Source organism: Fundulus heteroclitus, chromosome 22, assembly GCF_011125445.2.
Source record: "Fundulus heteroclitus isolate FHET01 chromosome 22, MU-UCD_Fhet_4.1, whole genome shotgun sequence".
NCBI classification, from domain to species: Eukaryota; Metazoa; Chordata; class Actinopteri; order Cyprinodontiformes; family Fundulidae; genus Fundulus; species Fundulus heteroclitus.
In genome coordinates, this window is record NC_046382.1 from 29,682,163 (window position 1) to 29,701,736 (window position 19,574).

The window sequence follows — 19,574 nt, forward strand, 5'->3', positions numbered from 1 at the left end:
TCTTTCAACTTTGTGGGAAAATGTCTCTTCATTCTTGGGTAAAATATTTATCCTTGAATAAATAGGACGTACAGTTTCATTTCAGATCACAACAGACCTCAGGTTGTTACATGAAATAATCAAGATCAAGTCTCATCTCGTACTTTCCACACGACTTGACTAAGATTTGATTGGATTTCATCTCCCTCCAACTTTTGTGTTTAAGTAATTGATGGAAAACAATGTATTTTGGGTGAGAGTTCTAGTAACCCAGAATTAGTTTTTATTTAGTTTTTACATGAGATTTTATACGAAAAAAGAAGGTGTAGATGCAAACTACAAATAATGTTTTTTTTTTTGTCAGCGAAATGACATCAGCCAGAAGAAATGCTGGAGTACCAGGAGTTTTCTCTGGCTGTAAAGAACATAGAGTGATGGTAGCACCGCCCCTCTCCCACCTGTTGCTGAGAACAGCCAGTAGGCTGCAAAAAAAGCAGTTGCTTCTTATGAAACTCTTAAGTTTTTCCCTCACTTACAAGACAAATTTGACTGTAACAATAACTAAATGTTATAGATAACATTTTTATAACTACAAGAATCAAATGGTTTATCTAGAACTGCAAAACATATTGATTCACGATAATCATTGTGTCGTGTGCAGTATCGGAGCATTAAAAGACTGCTTGGACACTGTATTTGGGGGGTTGTGGTGTTGCAGGCCCCGTACACTGAATCTCTCCTTTCTAGTAATGTTTTGTCCACATAGATGGACTTTCCCAGACATTTTTGCCCAAGAACCGACGTAGACCTCAGTGACCAACATAAAAGGTTTTAGGGACGCTGTAGTGCTGGAAAAGAAAAATTGATATAATTATTGCAATGTTCAACAATAATATTTGCAGCGTCATGTTTTGCTGAGTTGAAATATTTCAACAGCAGTGGAAATAACTCAGTTTCTGTTTTAAATTAAAGCAACCAGATGATGTTCAACCTGTTTTACTTTTTTCTTTGTTAATACTGTTAAACTGTTTTTACTCAAAGTTATTATACCGGCCCATGCCTAACCCTCACTAATCAGAACCAATTGCCTCTTGACTTTACTGCAGATCCAGATTGGCACGAGAACTTCAGGTAGTTAGCGAAGGCGGCCAGCCAGACCATGTGGGTCATATATCCACCAAGTCAATTGACACGGAGGCTCATTGGATTAAAAACGGCATATTATATGCTCTACTCATGCACTTTCTACTGCAGATCCATAGGCTGACAACAAAGTTTCTGTTTAAATGTTCACATTATTAAAAAAAACAGTGTCCATTTATATGCTAAATATATTAACAGGACATTTGGCAACATAACTTTTATTTACTGTTCTGTGTTTTACTGTATCTCACACACGCACACAACATAACTGCATGCTGTCCAAGTCATGTTAGAAAAAACAGACCAGAGTGTGTGAGGGCTGGCAGTGGGAGGGAAGATTAGCACAAGCATCCTATCGTCTGCGTGTCCACGGCTTGCTTAAACCCTTTTGGTTTTAGCTGGAACGGCTTGTGTGGAGCAGAACTACGCAGATTTCTTTTGCTAGCCTGGGATTGCCGTGTTTCAGCATGGTTAAACCAGCCCTCTTCCCCAGCTGTAAAAACAGGCTCGTAAATATCAAATACCTCTTCACAGAAACGTTAAAGTCCCATTTGGCACCCATTTAACCGTTCCACTAAAATCCGAAACCTCAAGGACGAGAACATCTAAAGCTGAAGCCTTTCAGACAAAGGCCAGGGTGTAATAGCTCACGTTTACACCTGCACCTAAGGAAATTGCTACCATTTTCTATCCACAATGCTTTCGTTCATTGAGACAATGTACTGTAAAAGTGTCTTTTTGTTTTCTCCATTTCTGGTTTTGGCCCAAAATTGGCACCTGTGCTTCTCAGGCTGTGGGGGTTCCTTAAACAGACGAAAGGAAGGGGTGAAATAAAAAAAAAGGCATGGGAGGTAGGGATTGTTGGACAAACTGTGGTTGCTTCACAGCAAATCTGCAGCAGCGCTTCTGCCGCCTTCCTTTACACGTAAAGGCATTATGATGTTTCTCAGCAGAGAGAAGTTCATGAGTTATAATATTAGAAGTAGCTGCCCAACCACAATTCTAGCCCTTACTTCTCCCAGTTAAATGAAGGAAAGTGCTCGGATGAACAGACGGACGGACTGAGGAAGGGTCGGAGAAGGCAGCTTTTACATCTCAATAAAAACTGCAGTAAGCGTGAAACTGACAGAAATGTTTTTTTTTTTTTTTTTTCACCCTTCGCTGAACGCATACAGTCAGGCACAGCCAGCCTTAATACCTCTTGGAAAAGGTTGCAGTCCGCGGCTTATATTGTCAAGCTACAGTAGAGAGAGAGAGATAGAGAGAGAGAGAGAGAAAGAGAGAGATAGAGAGAGCTGCATGCAGAGAGAGCCGATGCTTAAACTGGTTCAAAAGGCAAAGATTCTCCCATTTCCACCAACCACTGGGTGTCATGTTGGACAGTGAGAAGTTATAAAAAAAAACAAAAAAAAAAAATAACAACAGAGAAATAGGACGACAACAAAAAGAGTGACAAGTAAGGACAGAGCAGTAGAGTGAAGGTAAAAAGCATGAGGTTCAAATATTACAGTACAGGAACAGTGGGTTTGTCCTTTTTGTCTCTCTCCTTCTCCGTGTCCTCGCCACCTGAGGAGTCCTGGTCCACGCTTAACCAGCGCTCGGCCATTGGATCGGTCGTTTAAACCGATCGCTGATTAGGGTGGTGTTGGCCGTTCAAAATCGAACAAAACAGCACAAATTGCTCGCAAAACAATCACTGGCCAGCAATAATGGTCTCAAACGACCAATAAGCAGCCAGCAAAGGCCGACCTATCTCCAGTGAACTACTGGATAGAAATTTCTTAAAAAATATAAATAAAAAAAACAAAATCAGACCAGCTATCTTGGATGTTTTTTTTTTTTCCATCAAAACAGAGCGAGAGACTTTTTTTTTTTCCAAACCTGACTTCTGGCACCATAGTAGTATTTGAAGTTTTAAGTAGTAGTCTCGTTGGCGTACGTTGGCGATGATGAACGGTGGCAAAGTTTAGGTGTCGAGGCAGGTGCGCCTCCTGCTGGCCAGGAGGTCTCTGTAAACGGAGGAGTTGAGGAAACGAGGGAAGGAGTCCCGGTGCATCAGGGTGTAGATCTGGAGCTGGGCCTCCTCGTACATCGTGTTGCTAGGCTCTGCTAAGCTCTGGTTTATTCCTTCTCTAACCCGAGAGTCCAGACTCACCTGGGGTAAGGAGAGAATATGGTTTTAAATTCCTTCATTTACATTTGAAACCTTTAACAGACATAGAGGTGAATCAGAATAAATTAAAACTGTCAGTTTATTTTAGTGATTGGATTCAAAGAATGAAACTCATTCATAGATTCATTTCACACAGTGGTATATTTCAACCATTTATTTCTAACAATGTTGACGATTGTAAGCTTATGGCTAATGAAGATCCAAATTTGGGTTTCTCAGATAGTTCTAAATTTGTATAAGACTAATAAAGGTATTTTTTTTAAATTATGAAATGCAATGACAGGGAACACTGCTGACTTAAGCAGTGTCAAGCAGACAAACCCCTAACAGGGAAGGTTTTTAAGTTTTTAGCTCCGCTGCTCTCACCGTAGACTTTGAACATGACTGAGAGTCGCGAGAAACGAACCGCATTCATGTTTATGAGAAGAAAATGAAGGCATCGGTAGAACGAAATAAGACCAGAGTGGATCTGGAAGATTTTTTTCACACTCTCCCCCTGAAAAGTGGAAGAGCAAGGTAAGACGGTCTTGAGCATGCGCAGTTATTCAAATAGGGACTTGGGAAAACTTGCACAAAAATCGGTGACTATACCTTTAATGTTACCAAGAAGCAGGCAAATTATGTTGAAGGAAAAAGTTTGTCTTACCTAGGCTAAGGAGAATAAAGACTGTTGGTCAGTGGTCCAAAAACAAAAGTACAATTTGCATTTGTAAAGTGTAAAGTGCCTTGAGATGACATGTGTTATGAACTGGTGCTGTATAACGTATTTTCGGACCATAAAGTGCACCGGCTTATAAGGCGCATTAAATATTCTTCCCAAGAATTCAGCCCCTCCGCATACACCTCTCTCTCCTGAGAGGGAGACTATCCGTCTCTGTAGGGAGGACAGAGTAGCTGGACTACACTGTCCTGTTTCTAACAAAGCCAAAATAAACGTAACTTTTATATTGAATTAACTTACTAGGTTTATTGTTGCTAGCACATACTCCAGGCAAGGGGCTGCCTAACATGAATGCACTTCTAGTTTAGACATTACAGTCAGGCAGTCTTGTAGACAGCTCAGGGGTCCGATCAGGTAGTGACACAGTGTACCGTTATGCTCCAAATATCCATTGAGCCGAGCCTCTCCATTGCTAACCAAAGTCGTACTTACACATTTTAACAGATTTTTGAGCGCATTATACCGCATAAAATCAGTCAGTGAGCACAAATATGGTAATCATATTTAAGGTGCAGCGGATTATAAGGCACACCATCAATGTTGGAGAACATTTAAGCATTTTAAGTGCGCCTTATAGTCCAAAAATACGGTAAATACAATAAAAAATTAAAATGAAATGGAGAAGATTCCAGAGTTAGAGATGATTTGGGGAGCTTGTCCGTAACCCTTGCCTATATCTCACAGATGATCTAAGGACTTTTTTTTTCAAGCATAAAATGGGAGAAGATAGATCTAACAATGCTCACAGGCTTAAGGTCATCCTGAAAGCAACGCAAGACTTATTGCCTCCAAGAAATGCTGCATTGATAGGAACGAGCCCTGAGCAAGTACTGGGTGATACTTTTCAGTAGGCCAACACTGCTGTATTAAAAGCCTTTTCTATTGGTCTTATATAACTTTAAATGTAAGCAAACTGTAAATATGAAATCCACTTTTAAAAACGTAATCACTGAAATAAATGAAAGTCTTTGTCGATTCTTGATCGAGACACACACAAGGCACTGATGGTAGTGCTTCCCACAGTGGCTCACCTCTTTGGGCGACAATATAGAGACGTAATCTTCGTAAATAATCCTGGCCTTCTCATCCACCGCCGAGGGGTTCGTCTCCTTTTTTAACTCTTCACAGGCCAACCAGAAAAGCAGGTTGTCCTCGCTGTACTCGGAGCGCAGGAACTCTCGGAAGACCTCCCGGCCCTCCAACGAGCGCAGCATCATCTCAAAGCTCCGTGCCCACGACAGCAACTCTTCTAAACTAGGGCGTCTGCAACGTAACATATGGCTGTGTGTGTTAGACACGCAGACGCGTACAAACACCCAACGATGGAGACACAAGGAAGGCAACAGCGGATGAGAGCCGGATTGCACTTACTGTTCTTCATCAGCTTCAATACTGTCCATCTTGGTGCAGGTCTGCCGTTCAGTCCTCTCAATTCTGTCTTCATTCCTGTTAATGACACAAAACAAGATCACAAATTACACACAAATGTTGCAATAACATCACAAAATAGCATCAATTCTGATGCATACAGCTGGAGAAATAAATACATTGGGGTCCAGCCACGAGAACAAGGGCTGAACTATAGAGAGCATCAAAGGGACTCTGTAGTTCATTCTTGGACTCTAAATCCAAAAATATACAGCATTAATCCAAGGTTTCCCACACCGTATTATAAGCCTGCCAGGCCGCCCCCAACGGGCTATTAGGCTAAGCGTTGTTTGTTTACTTGAAATGCTCGATGTTTGTTTGACAGCAACATTAAATGTTCAGCAAACTTCCAGTCAGGGAGAAAACCTCCATAAGCTAACGCGCTAGCTTCATGCACGCTTACGGTACCCAGCTGCGCCCCTCCTCCTTCGAGGTGCATCACACAATGCTTGAAGGAGTTATTTTTGTTTATTAGCTGAATGGCTAGCCCAGAATTGATCTGCAGGCAAGTCAGCCATCTTGTGAGTCCATCTTAGCCATTCAACTAGTCCCTGTGATGGCTAGTTGACGTTAAAAATCAATTGTCCAAAAGCTTATTAGTTTCTGATTCAGCATATTGTTAAAATACTATTTTATTAAAATAATCTTTAATTTTTGCCTTCTGCTTTGCATTGTAAACTGATTGTTCGAATGCAAACCAAATGTTCTTCTTAATTAGTTTCTGACCTCGTTTCAAATTCTTCAAAACAAACCATGATTCTTAAACGTACATAATAACACTCGACTGTGAACAAGATTGTTTATGCGATTACAATCAATTACAGATACTCCTGACACCGGCTGATTATGGGTATTAAATGCACCTCTCAATAGAATCAGTTTCTCCCCTTTCAATCAACATCAATCAGCTGTTAAAGGGCAAGATACTAGAAGGTGAAAGACTATTGATGTAGTTTCTTAGGAAACAAAATAAAATGGAAAAGGCTTTCCTGTCACCCTCGCTCTAGAGCTCCATGCAAGATCTTGTCTCACTGGATGAAATCAGGGCACAGCTACAGGGCGTGGACCTATAGGTCATCTTTGACCGTAGTCTCCAAGAACATCACAGGTAACCCACTACATCACAAGAGGACAGGCTGACGGAGAATCACGTTTAGGTCATGGAGTGACCGGACCAGTCTGCGGACGCCAACCCAACAGAAAATCAAGGAAGGGAGCTGGAGCTTTGGTTTGCCATGTGGCATCAAAGAAACCTGAAAGATTTAGCGTTTCTCTAACAAGGAGTCAACCAACATCCGCTCAGAGATGTGTGCAGACCAAGTGAGCAACAAGAAACACCTGATCTTGCAAGCAGAGGTTTTCTTTCTTTCTTAAGTGCAAGGTCTTGTTTTGTTCTAGAATCAAAAACATGATCCACTAAATGACAAGCAAATCAATTTATAATTTTTCTGTTATGCGTCTTTCTGGAATTACGTTTATATTTTGTCTCCACTTCTCTCTCTACATTAAAACACTTGGGACTCTTCATGTCTTTGGAAAAAGGGACAATCTTACAAATTCCACAAAGCATCAAGTACCCTAATTGTTTCCATATCCTTTGCTTTTCTCATCTGCCCTCTCCATAGCTAAAGGATCCAGGAGAAGACCCTAGGACATCTATCTCTTTCCCCAAACAGCCCCGGCTGCTCTTGTTGATTAGCTTCAATGGGAAATTAGGCACCCCTTTCCAATCCATAATTTATCAACTACGCAGAATATGGATATATAAAAAAAAGTCTTTTATAACTGGAAATGTGACTAAACATCCAAGTGGATCAAAAAAAATTAACTTCATGAAAAATATTTTCATGAAATTATGAATCACACAGAAAACGCTTTTTGTTTGTTATTTTATAGGATCAGATCCGGGATCCACTTGTTATATTCTGGGCAGAACAAATTATTCACACATTCATTCATAATACATCTGGTGAAGAATGCCAGTGCTTTATCTCATTCAATTTACTGATCAGCTAATTACTGTAAGAGTCTTTTAATGCTTTTTTTTTTTTGGATCTATTGTTGGAAGACCTGCCATTAAAAAAGGAAAACTGGGCTCATTTTACCCTTGAAACTACTTTATAATCCACAGGACACAGAGTTAAACGGCAGCCAAGAGCCTCCATAAGTTTTATTTAAACCGACAACAGCCAGACGTGACCGACGGCAGGCGCTGCCTCTTGTGGTTACTAATCACTTCATGTAGAGCAGCTTCCTTACATTTTAAAGTGTCTTTCCCTCTAAAAAGTTCAGTCTTCACAAGACATATACAAAATGCAATTTGGTAGCATCATAAGACTACAAAGGAATCATTACAGTTCTCCAAATGTATTGCTGCTCATCAGTAATGTTTTCCTTTCATACAGGCTTACATCTAAGTACATTTGCACTGTGCAACTGGTCAGTGCAGATAAGAGATAAAAGGTCCTAAATACAGACGCAGAACTCAATGTGGGCAGATAAAAAATGGCTCCACAATCCTGACACTGATGAGGACTGACAGAGAGAGAGAGAGAGAGAGAGAGAGAGAGAGAGAGAGAGAGAGAGAGAGAGAGAGAGAGACGACATTACCTAACAACCTATCAACTAGTTGAACTGATTGTTATCCTTGTTTATTATGATTTCAGACATTTTAAATGACCTTTTCTGAAATTCACTAGATTATGTTAACAAAAAGTTTCATATTCTACCACTGTTGTCCTCCATCCACAGACAACGCCATTGACTGTGCACTGCAAAAAGAGAAATAAAAGTAAGTAAAGTTTTCTAGAAATTAGTCTATTTTTCATTGATTTGAGCAGGTAAATAAGACTATTTGCCAATGGGATTAGTAGTTCTACCCTTAAAAAATATAAAATTATATTCTGCACTTGAAAAAGGATGATGGGGATAAATTGTTTCTACTTTAAGTGCAAAAATCTTATTCCATTGGCAAAGAATCTTATTTACCTGCTCAAATCAAGAAAACATGCACTCATTTCAAGAAAAACGTACTTAATTTTAGTTCCCTTTTTGCAGTGTGTTCCATCGTCCTCAATGAGGCAGTATGGCCAGACTGGAAGATCTTTTGCCATTTCCCTCCTTTCACTAAAATATGCGACAAGAATTTGTTCAACTCCCAGTAACTCAAAGAAACTGTCAACCAAACTGTCTCGATTCAAGCACTGTGTGACCTCTACTCCTGTTCCAGTTCCCAGCAGCAAGACTTCAGGTAGATGACTCCATCTTCAACCCAATCGTGTGATTAGACCAATATCTTAAAAAAGGGCAAACGTTGGCATTGCCTGTGCACAGTTAGGCCAAATGGTCTGAGAGCAGCGCAGCGTTGGTGAGGCTGTGTAGATGGTATAAGTGTGCAGTCTGCAGCCTGGTGTAGCGTAACGAGGTACGAGCAGAACTCAGAGGACAGGCAGTGGGGCACCAATCTCTGCGGTCAGTGGATGAAAGGCAGGGGACACGCTTTTAATGGGGTACCGCGCACGTGACGTCACCGTCTCAAGAGCAACGCCCCTTTTGCCGCTTAGGTAGGGCATACAGGAGAGAACGCACGGATAACCCAGCTATTACAAGCGCAACAGAACCAGCGATATGACCGACTTTACAGCCGTTAAACTTTCCCAAGACGATGTCCCAGGCACACGGTTTACTGGTCGCACTGTCGAAGAACACACCAACCTTCAGCTCAAACGATGGCTTGAGGTTCGAGGGCTTAAAAAGACCGGAAAACGGGCCGAGTTGATGAACGGTAAGCTTTGTTTTTTTTTCCTGGCGGCGATCATGGCAGCGTCGGCCGTTTTTTTTTTTTTTGTTGTTTGCAATCACCGTCCAGGAATGGGTATATGTTTAATGTTTGTCTCATTTGAAATGTTTTTGAGTAAGCTATCCTGGTAGCAGGCTATCATGTTAGCGCCTGCTACCATGATATGCTGTCATGGTAGCAGGCGCTACTTTATTAACATGTCGGCCACCAAAATACTCTTACCTTGACTTGATGTCGCTGGAATTGGGTCAGGATGTTCTTCGGTTGTGCCCTTTCCTCCAACAAAATGCTTGCTACATATGTACTTGAATTTGGTAGCTTTTTCCGGGTTGAACTGTTGTGTAGGCCGACCGCCCCGGTCCCAGCGCACACATTTCTCCTTGGCAGTCTTGAAGAAAACATCCTTCATATGCGGCCGATCAGCGTAACTCGAGTCGCTGTTGCCCGTTCCATAGCAACAATGTTTAAAAACCATAGTCTTAGATTTGGAAAAAGCAGTCGTTTACCGAGTAAAACCAAGGGTAACGCACGTCTCTTTTACAGCAAAACAGCGGCGGGTTTCCGGAGTTTGCCCCACTGCGTACCACGTGATGTGACGTCATCGTGACGTTGTGTTTCTAAAAATAGCTCGCACGCGGTACCCCATTAGAAGCAATGCTATCGCTTTGGAGGGACCCAATAGCCGTTATTTTGAAAAACAACTTATAATTTTGATAAGTGTTTTTCCATAAAAATGAACCTCTTAGAAATGAAACAGTAGCCGTGTTTCCATCAATGTTTTTGTACACATTTTGAAGTATCAGATTAGAAAAGGTTGAGGGTTAGGGTTTATACTCGCATGAGGTGGTTCTTGGCTTTTCCCAAAAAACAGTTAATGTGCAAAACGGGAGACGAGAACACGTTTGCCGAATACGTTCTGAGGTAACGAACATTTACCTCACATGATTGATCAGCTGTTTCTGCTGTGAGCGTCTTCCCCGGACATTCCCATAATGTGCATAGAAATGCATTTCTTTCTCTACGTCTCCGGACAGCGTGTAACATCACCAGTGTACAAGCTGACATGACAGAACAATTACAAGTTGCCCAATAGCAACACAATCCTCTTCTCTTCTTTTTTTTTGCTTTTGCTAGTTTGCAACCTCTACTTCCTGTTTATTACAGCCATGCGTAACGTCTACTTCTGGAGAAATTAGGCTTGGCGTAGCCTGGTGAATTCTTTCCAAACCAGTAGATGGAAACACACCTGATTTGCATTTTTTTTTCTTTGTTGCGACATTTTAAAGGTCGCTCAAAATTCACCCAACAAGCAGAAGGAAGCATAGCTAGTGTGACAGAAAGCACCACAACGTCTGTTAAGTGGAGACATGTTAAGTAGTCTGGTTAAGCACTTCTAAGCACTGGTGCCTGTTTGTGTAAATCTCAACAATTTCACTTTAATCTTTGAACTAGTTCATTATAAAATTTAGATTAATATACTTTAACCAATTAGTTGTAGAACAACAATATTCCAAATTTTTTTTATTTTTCTTAAAAAATACACCTGAGCTTCACTCTCACAATCAGCCTGTCTACACGTTGACCTTATTCTTCTGACCGATGTCTCCCTTTAAACGACCACTGCAGTCCATCGTGGAGCCCGCCTGCTACTTTAGGTCGCCTGTTCTTGCCGCAGTTAATTACTGGTGGACGCAAACAATAACGTTTCAGTGTAACTCTTTATGTAAACACTGTAAACAACACAGCAGCCTCTCTGTCTATCGCAGCTCAGTCACACTCGCAGAAAACCACGGCGCAACACACACAGAGCGGGCTATTTTTGCCCCTCCATGGAGGATCTTTCCTTCCTCTTGCTGTCTCTTGTCAAAGTCCCTATTGTGCAGCAGTAATGGTGCAAACCAGCCACAGCACCCCCCCCCCCTTCCCCCCCGGCGTCCTCACAATACGGCTAAATATACAGGCTGTTCTTCACAGCTGTTTTGCATGTGATGTTGGGACGGAAATAGAAGACACCCTGACCAGATAAGGGCCTTGTGTAAGACTGGTTGAGGATGCTCTCTCTGCGTGACCCTTTAACATCTTCCCTTAGCATTTAGTCTCCGAATTCAACCATGAACCTCCTCAAGAAGACGGCATCTCTGACTCAGAGGCTCGTCTCAACCACTCGCCTGAACAGGAAAGGAACAAAACACGAAAACATGTTGACACGCAGCGCGTTCAGCGATTTACATGTAGGCTTTACTAAACTCTTACCCGCGTTAGGTAAGCTAAGCAAATGATCCACTGCCAGCCCCAAACCAAAACAGCACATAAACGTACGTGTTAGCGTGGAGCTTGTTTTTCCAGGCCTGGTTTGGGAGATCCGACACCGGCGCTCGGCTAAAAAGCACACAGCGGACTCACAGTCCGCAAGCTGCGGCCACTTGACATGAAGTGGCGTGAAAGAAGCAGAGCATTCACCATTCACTGCCTGAAAACAATGTTTCATTCACTCCTCTCTCCGGGCGAGAGCGGCGCCCCAGTCGAGCAGCTGGAGGAGCCTCAGATCGGCGCTGGTGCCTTGCTCAGAGGCGATGCGCTGTGCAACTGTCCGACCTGCAGTGCAATTTGTTCAGCTTTTTTATTTTTATTTTTTTAAAAGGCAGAGCAAACATTGTCTTGATGCTAATTAAGTGAAGCTGCCTGTTAACCTAAGAGGAACGGCTGAACGTTAAAATGTGTTCTTCCTACTAAAACTAAACTAAAAATTGTTATGTTGCTCACACAAACCTTAAGCTCTTTGAGAAGTCCTGGTCTGCAGCACTAGAAATAAGAGGAAGCCCTTTTTATCCCCTGACTTGACTGTAGCTACATTTAGATTAAACAGAATAGCAAATACATTGACTTCATCCTAAAACAACAATTACCCATGTACGTTGTTTTTGTTAACCAACATACTGCATCGACTACCGTCTTTACCTCGGGCATTATTTTACAGTCGTTTGGCAAAGTAATTGCTCGATAACTTGGAGTAATCCTCACCCTACCAGGACTCTTATGGATGTCCATGAGATGTCCAAAGCCAGCGATTGTTTCATTTCTCTGTTTAAACCTCCTTATAATGTTCTCTCTGACCTAAAGTATGTGTCGTGTTCCACGGTCCTCAAGACGCTCTTTGTGCTCTAATGTTCTCTATATATGTACGGCCCAATTTTCATGAATTTTTAAACTATGTACAGTGGTTCCTTGACTTACGAATGATGGAGCTCGTAATTCAAATTACTCTTACGTCAAATTAACTTTCCCTACTGAAATATGTTGAAATGACATTAATCCATTCCTGACCCTCCTAACAAACACGTTTTTTAAAGTTGGTTTTGAATAAGTCAAATGTACTAATAAATAATAAATTTATGAAAACAATACAGTAGAATGTACTGAAATAAACTGGTTTTATTGAGTACAGGATAACTCACTGCATTGACCTTGGAGGTCAGAGGACATTAAGATGTTGACAGAAGTGGAATAGAAAGGCAGAACTGAATAAATTAATCTTAATTATGGATTTCTGCCCTTTTTGCTATGCTTTTCTAACTTTCATCTGCAGGGGTTTTCGATTAAAAAAACTGTCCAATTGAATTGAGTTTGGCATTTGTCACTAAATAGCGCCTTCAATAGCTCAGCTGGGACATTTTCTGGAGGTTTCATCCAAATAACATCTCAAAGTTTCTCACACATTTCCAATACTTTCTTTATCTCTTGCAGAGATAGCCACCTCCTCCTCATCGCCTATTTCTTGCTAAATTTACATAAGCTGCTGCGTCTGTGGCTGCTTTGTTGCAGCACTCGCTGTGGCGCCATCCTTGCACCTACCAGTGGTGGGATGTCTGAAGCTGGCTCGTTAGCCCAATTTTTTGAATCTCAAAAAACTCTCTTCTTGGGACACTTCTAAGTCAAGGTCTAATATTTTCCCTCTACTTCACAGTTAGACCATCCCGACAACTTGTCCAACCATCATTCCCCGGATTTCACGCGTTTCTACATAACTAGCTGGTTTCTGGTAGGCGAGTTAAATATCATTTGTTTCCAGTCAAAGAAAGTCAGCCTTGAACATGAAATCAGGATTAAGAGCAATTAATTAACACATTTAACTCCAATAACCAGATAACTACGCTGACATTGATTTTTGAAAAGCGATTTAATCATTCAACTTAATCCTATGACTTTTAAGTGAAACAAACACTTAATTTACAGTTAAACTTGGCATCTCTGTCTCTCACGGCAAGTTTGATCAACAACCATCTTAGCAAACGGTGAACAAATTGAACACTATTGTGCTTTTCTTGTCATAGTGATCACTTAAAGCACTTTCACTCTCATTCTCCACAGCTTCACACATTCACTCAGCAACACATTGCTGAGTGGGCAACTTGGGGTTGAGGGATTGCCAAACTCTTGCATACAAAGCCTGAATTTGAAGGAATCTCTTTCATGTAAAAAAAACAAAACATGTTTTACAGTATAAACCCAGTAAAACAAGAGTTAAGTTTAGCAAATTTCCTTAAATAGCACCCTTGTTTTTAAATGTTACATTGGCATGCAAAGTACACAAAACATGCAGCATAAAAATAAAAATGTTGAGTAGTGACAGGCAAAAAAAAGCACCATCAAATCAATCATCTTCAGATGGAAAGCACAGGTTACCACAACAAACCTGCCAAGAGAGAGCCGCCCACCAGAGCTCCCAGGAGGGCATTAATCAGAGAGGCAGCACAGAGACCAAAGGTAACCCTGAAGGAGCTGCAGAGCTCCATAGCAGAGACTGGAGGATCTGTCTATAGGACCATAATAGTCTGGATGCTCCACAGAGCTGGACTTCATGCCTGCTTTACACTGTGCGACTTTAGCATTCTTCTACAAATACTCCAGGACCCACTGTGCGATCTGGATCTAATAAACATTGGTACAACGTCAACGTTGATGTGTCAATAAGCAACTTTATCAGCTTATACCATCCATATACAACACCGGCAGGCCTAATCATGTCCTATGACTATAACCCCCCCTCCACAAAATACCATATAGTCATCTTCAAATAAAACAATATATACCAAGCGTTCATCCTGATAGTGTTTACTTAGTCCTTTTTGCGCCTGAGAAGAGCTTTGCACAGAATGCGATAAGCAAATATCTGCTGGCTGTGCTGCAGAGCTATCAGAAAGCAAGATGGTGACAATGCAGCTGCTGCGAGAGCCAGCAGACCGTCCTGCAGCTCGGCGAGGTTGAAGACCGACCCGATCTACAGTGGCTCCAAGGTGGAGCGAATCCTACCCCTTCTCCTTGTTTAGTCGTTGTGCACATGCTCAATATCGTACTTCCTGGTCTAGTTGCGATAAATGTGGTAAAAGTGCTTTGTTTACTAACAAAAACAGCAAAAACAAATCAAACGCATAAGTCCAGTGCAGACGCAGAAATAAAAATCCAACAGGAAGAAAAACTGCACCAGGGCCCAAATTATTTATCAGTCTTGGTCTAAGCCACCTAAATAAGAGAATAATGAAAGCCGTCACTGGTTTGTGGCTGGCGTGTGGTCATCTGATTTGCACTCAGTTGATGAAGATGCACCTATTACCAGTCTTGGTCAATGCCCGGCGTGTTTGCTCCAGTCAGACAAACACGTCTGTTCACAGCAAACAGGACAGGCTCTCCAAGTCAGGAAATGTCTTGACCGAAACGTATTAATTTTTTTCTTTATTTGCAGGGCAGCGCCGTTCAGAACCTGTGGAGTCTCTCGTATCGTGAAGGCTCTGATTAGTAGACGTAGATCGTAGCAGCTGTCACCCTGTGAGATATTTATGTCTGATATTTATCTGAGGTTATCTTATGGTTGCAGGACGTCAACAACCGCCGTCCTTGAACTTGTCTCACACTGCGACATAAGACCGCAGATTCAGAGGCAAGAGCTAAGATTTTTTCCACGATTTTCTCTGCATTTGTCATCTTCCGTATGTGACGGCCCAGAATCACACAGTACCGGACATTATGGAAGAGTGGCCAGAAAAAAAAATGCCCTTGCTTGATTCTTAAAAGGCACATTTTGAGTTTGCCAAAAGACACGCGGGCAAATGTATGGAGGAAGGTGCTCTGGTCAGATGAGAGTAAAATGAAACTTTTCGGCCATCAAGGAAAACACTATGGCACAAACCCAACACATCCCATCACCCCAAGAACACCATCCCCTTAGTGAAACATGGCGGTGGCAGCATCATGCTGTGGGGATGTGTCTCAGCAGCAGGGACTGGGAAACTGATCTGAGGCAAAGGGAAGATGGATGGTGCTAACTACAGGGATATTCTTAAGCAGAACCTGTGTCAGCCTGCCTGTGATCTGAGACTGGGACGGAGGTTCACCTTCCAGCAGGACAGCGACCCAAAGTAAGACTGGAGTGCTTTAAATGTGTTGACGTGGCCTAGTCAAAGTCCAGACGTCAATCTCATTGACAATCTGTGGTTAGAGTTGAAGTTAACAGTTCACAAGCAAAAACATCCAACATGAAGGAGATGAAGCAATTCAACCTTAAGAAATGGGCAAAAATCCCAATGGCAGGATGTGGCGAGCTCATAGAGACTGATCCAAAGCCACTTGCAGCAGTAGGAGGGTCTACAAAGTATTGACTTTAGGGGGGTGGACAGTTATGTACACTGACGTTTTCTGTTATTTTGTCCTATTTGACGTTTGCTTCACAGTTAGAAAATAAATCTCTAAAGTTGTAGGCATGTTTAGAACATGACATGCTGCAAACTCTCAATCAATCAACTTTAATTCCAGGTTGTGAGGCAACTATACATGAAAAATGCCAAGAGGGTAAGGGGGGAGGCCACTGTAAATGAAACATAACTAATGAAACGCAACGAAAAGGGATCATAACTTTAAATTAAAGAATGGAAATGCTGTTCGCTTGAGTTACTTTATCAAATACCAGCTTTGTGTCAGTATAAGGTTTGGGTTTCTACAGCTGAATGTTAAGGAAACCAGACTTTCTACATCAGAGCAATAAGAACTGATTTATTTACCCAGCTTTAAATACAGACGCTGTTTCAAAAGGTATGGTTAAACTGCTGTATCCATCTTGCTTTTCTTGTCAGCGACTACGATTGGAAAATACAGCATATGCTTCCAGACTGTGCTTAAAGGGCTGAACAAAGAGGGATTTCTACCCTTGTATCACCTTTCTTTGATGGTTAAATGTATTCTTCTCTCATCAGCCCCTTTCAAAGGCTGCATCATATTTTTTAAAAACTTGAATTGATAATGTCACCCAAAACTGGTGATGCTGTTCACCTGATACAGACACTACAGTACTTGTTTAAAAAGCTGATTTCTATTTATTTATGTTGATTATAATACAAGAAAAGTGGAAAAACCACAGTAATGTCAGTAATGGGGTTACTGATGCTGTGCTGCTGTTCGTGTCAAACACCCAATTACCCAGGAAAGGCTGGAAATCATTACATTTTGTCTCTGGTTTACATTTGAGTGGGTGGTTTACACGCCCACTCAAACATAGAGCAACAATGTAATTTTGTTGGGATCAGTCTTTATTCCATGTTTACATTAATGTGTAAAATATTTAAACCACAATTAATTTCATCTTTCCTCCAAGCAGACAGAACATCTTTTAACAACATTACGTTTTACAGCATTTTCCGATAGTTTTGGTCAAGTTTGACTTAATCGCGTTTAAAAACCCTTTTAGGAAAATGATGATTTGAAATGTGGTGAATAAAAACTCACATTAAGGGTTTTAATAGGATAAGCTATGTAAATATACCTTCGTAGTTTTGCCAGAGTAACAACATCTGTAAAGCACCTTCCTGGTCTCTATACTGAAGTATACCACTGTTTAATAAGTTACAGTTTTAAAAACACTACACCTTACTACCAAACCATTGTTATGGTTTTAAGTCTCCTCGATAAAATGCAAGAGAAGACTCCAGCGTGAGCAGAGTTTACAGCAATGGCGGCCCATTGCTGTTATTAAAAAGGTACATATTGACGTTATTTTACGTTTTTTTTTAAATATATATGCCAGTAACTCACTTTGGTTGCATACAATGTTTTTCTGAAAGATTATCATGTCCTGCTGGCAAAGTATTTTTTATTAATGTCTTTCAAGCTTTGTTTTTGCTCAATTTGTTAATAAGTAAAGCCGTTTCTGTGTATTTATACTATTACAACATCATTTAACCGGAGTTACGTCACTGCGCATGCGTACAATTGGTCAACAAGCCGAGGCAATGGAGGCGAGCGAGTGTGGAACTCCCAGCGTAGTTTCCAAAAAAAACTTTAAGATTAAGTGTAAAAAAGCACGAGAAGATGTTTCTATCAGTTTTTCACGAGGCGTTATAGCATGATCAGCTCGGTCAGGACTTATTTAGTAGCTGCGTCAATGGCGACCATCTGGCTTTTTAATAGTTCTGCGGTACTGTCAGTAGATGGCGCCACGTCTGTTTAAGTCAGCTCATCTCAGCTCACAGAGGACTATCAAAACACATTTGGATGGACGCTTGGAGTATATAGCCTCATTTGATCATAATCAACTGGATTTTGGCGTTTTTAATATAGCCATATAATGTGGCTATATACCTTTAAGACAATAATTTTTATTCTTTAAATTACAGTGGGTCTTTAAAGCTGCAGGCCAGCTAGAAAACCCAAGCAAACTGACCAGCTAATAGCTTGTTACACAACCAGTGTCACTATATGTTTCAGAGCACAACAACAAAAGCAGTTTTCAATTCTGCACAATAAGCCAGTTTACTTAAAAACTAAATTTTGTGGGTGCTTTTTTTCACCCTATATTATGCTTTAGCTTTTTACTACGGCGTATAAAAATAATACTTTAAAACAACCTCTACTTTTAGCATACAATAACGGTAAATGTATTTAATAACTAGTGACTGAAGCAGAATCAGAGATTTTTCTGTATATCTTGAGATGAGAAAACTTGTCCCTGATTCCTAATGAAATTTAAGACTTGGTTTGAAAAACCTGTTTGTATTTAACACTTTTAAGGCCTGGAATTAAGATGATTGTTTTTTTTTGAAGAGGACATTTTTGATAACAGGACAGAGTATGACAAAAGAAGAGTTGCCATGCCTGAAGCTTTGCCTGTATGTTCAGCTGCTGGGAGAATTACTTCCACTCTAATCTCACCTCTGTTACATCCTCCAGGATTTCCCTGTTACCTCCACCCCCCTCCTCACGGACTCTGGCCAGCTACTTTGTCTCTGGTAAAGAAATGCTTCCCCACAGACTGATGCTCCCACCACCAGGTCTCACCATGAGTGTACCGTCTTCAAAGCGATGTGCAGTATTAGTTTTCCACTCAACAGTATTTTGCATGCAAGCCAAGAAGCAAAACCTTGGTCTCGTTCGGCCAAAGCCCCCTGATCCACTTTTGTTGACTTTTTATGGCTTTCTTCCAACCACTCTCCCATAAATGCCAGATCTGTGGAGTGCACTAATCACAGTTGTTTTTAGATAACAGCTCTTTCTACCCGAGCTGCAGATGCTTCTTGGTTACTTCTCTGATTAACACTCTACTTACCTGGGATTTTCTTTTTTGCCCTGGCATTTAAGTGGATGGCCATGTATTGGCAGGATTACAACTGTACCGTGCTCTTGCCATTTTAAATGCAGGATTGACTAGAGCTCAGTGAGCTCATCAAAGCCTGGGAAATAGTTTTAATGCCCAACCCCGCTTCAGGTTTCTACACAGCTTTCTCCATTCGCGGTCCGCTGTGTTCCTTGAGCCTCATGAAGCTGTTTGCTCTCTAATCTCTAACAAATTAAACACAGGTGGACTCTATTTACTGCTTAGGTTGCTTCAAAGGGCAACTGATTCCTGTGGATTTTCTTTTCGGGGTGTCAGAGTAAAGAGGGCTGAACACAAATGAAAGCCCATTGTTTTTTTAATCCCTATCAAATACATTGAGGTTTGTGGTTGCACCAAGCTCGACAGAGTTTTGCAAGAGTCTGTTGTTATAATTGAAAGGGCTACAACCTTTTAAAAACAGCCTTGTTGTAGCACTTCCTTACCAAGCAGGCAGTAAAAGTGGACTGCATAGTTTACTTACCAAAGACACTTGCAGCAGCCGCACCAGCAGAGGCAGCAGGTATTCGGTCTGGGCTGGCCGGGGGCCTGGGGTGGGGCCTCGATGTGAGCCGCCTGCCTTTTTCTCATCTCCACTCCACTCACACTGTGGGGCTTCACGGCGAATGCATGCACAAAACAAACATAGTTAAATCCTATTCAAATCAATCACAGGCCTACAGAGAGAGAAGAAACA

At 41.4% G+C, this 19,574-nt stretch overlaps 1 protein-coding gene across 2 annotated transcripts in view; it reads right to left on the minus strand.

Moving 5' to 3' along the window:
* Nucleotides 1-986: 986 nt before the first annotated feature.
* rgs17 (regulator of G protein signaling 17) overlaps nt 987-19,574 on the minus strand; it is a 32,464-nt gene continuing 13,876 nt past the window's right edge. Inside the window, exons 3-6 of one of the 2 annotated variants that reach the window (XM_012865016.3) lie at nt 19,362-19,492; nt 5,388-5,462; nt 5,048-5,279; nt 987-3,277 (exon numbers count right to left, since the gene is read on the minus strand). In XM_012865016.3, the coding sequence (XP_012720470.2) occupies nt 3,089-3,277; nt 5,048-5,279; nt 5,388-5,462; nt 19,362-19,492 (627 nt within the window). In that variant the 3' untranslated portion in view covers nt 987-3,088. The remainder of the gene's footprint in view (nt 3,278-5,047; nt 5,280-5,387; nt 5,463-19,361; nt 19,493-19,574) is intronic. The other variant, XM_036126434.1, reaches the window with a different exon arrangement.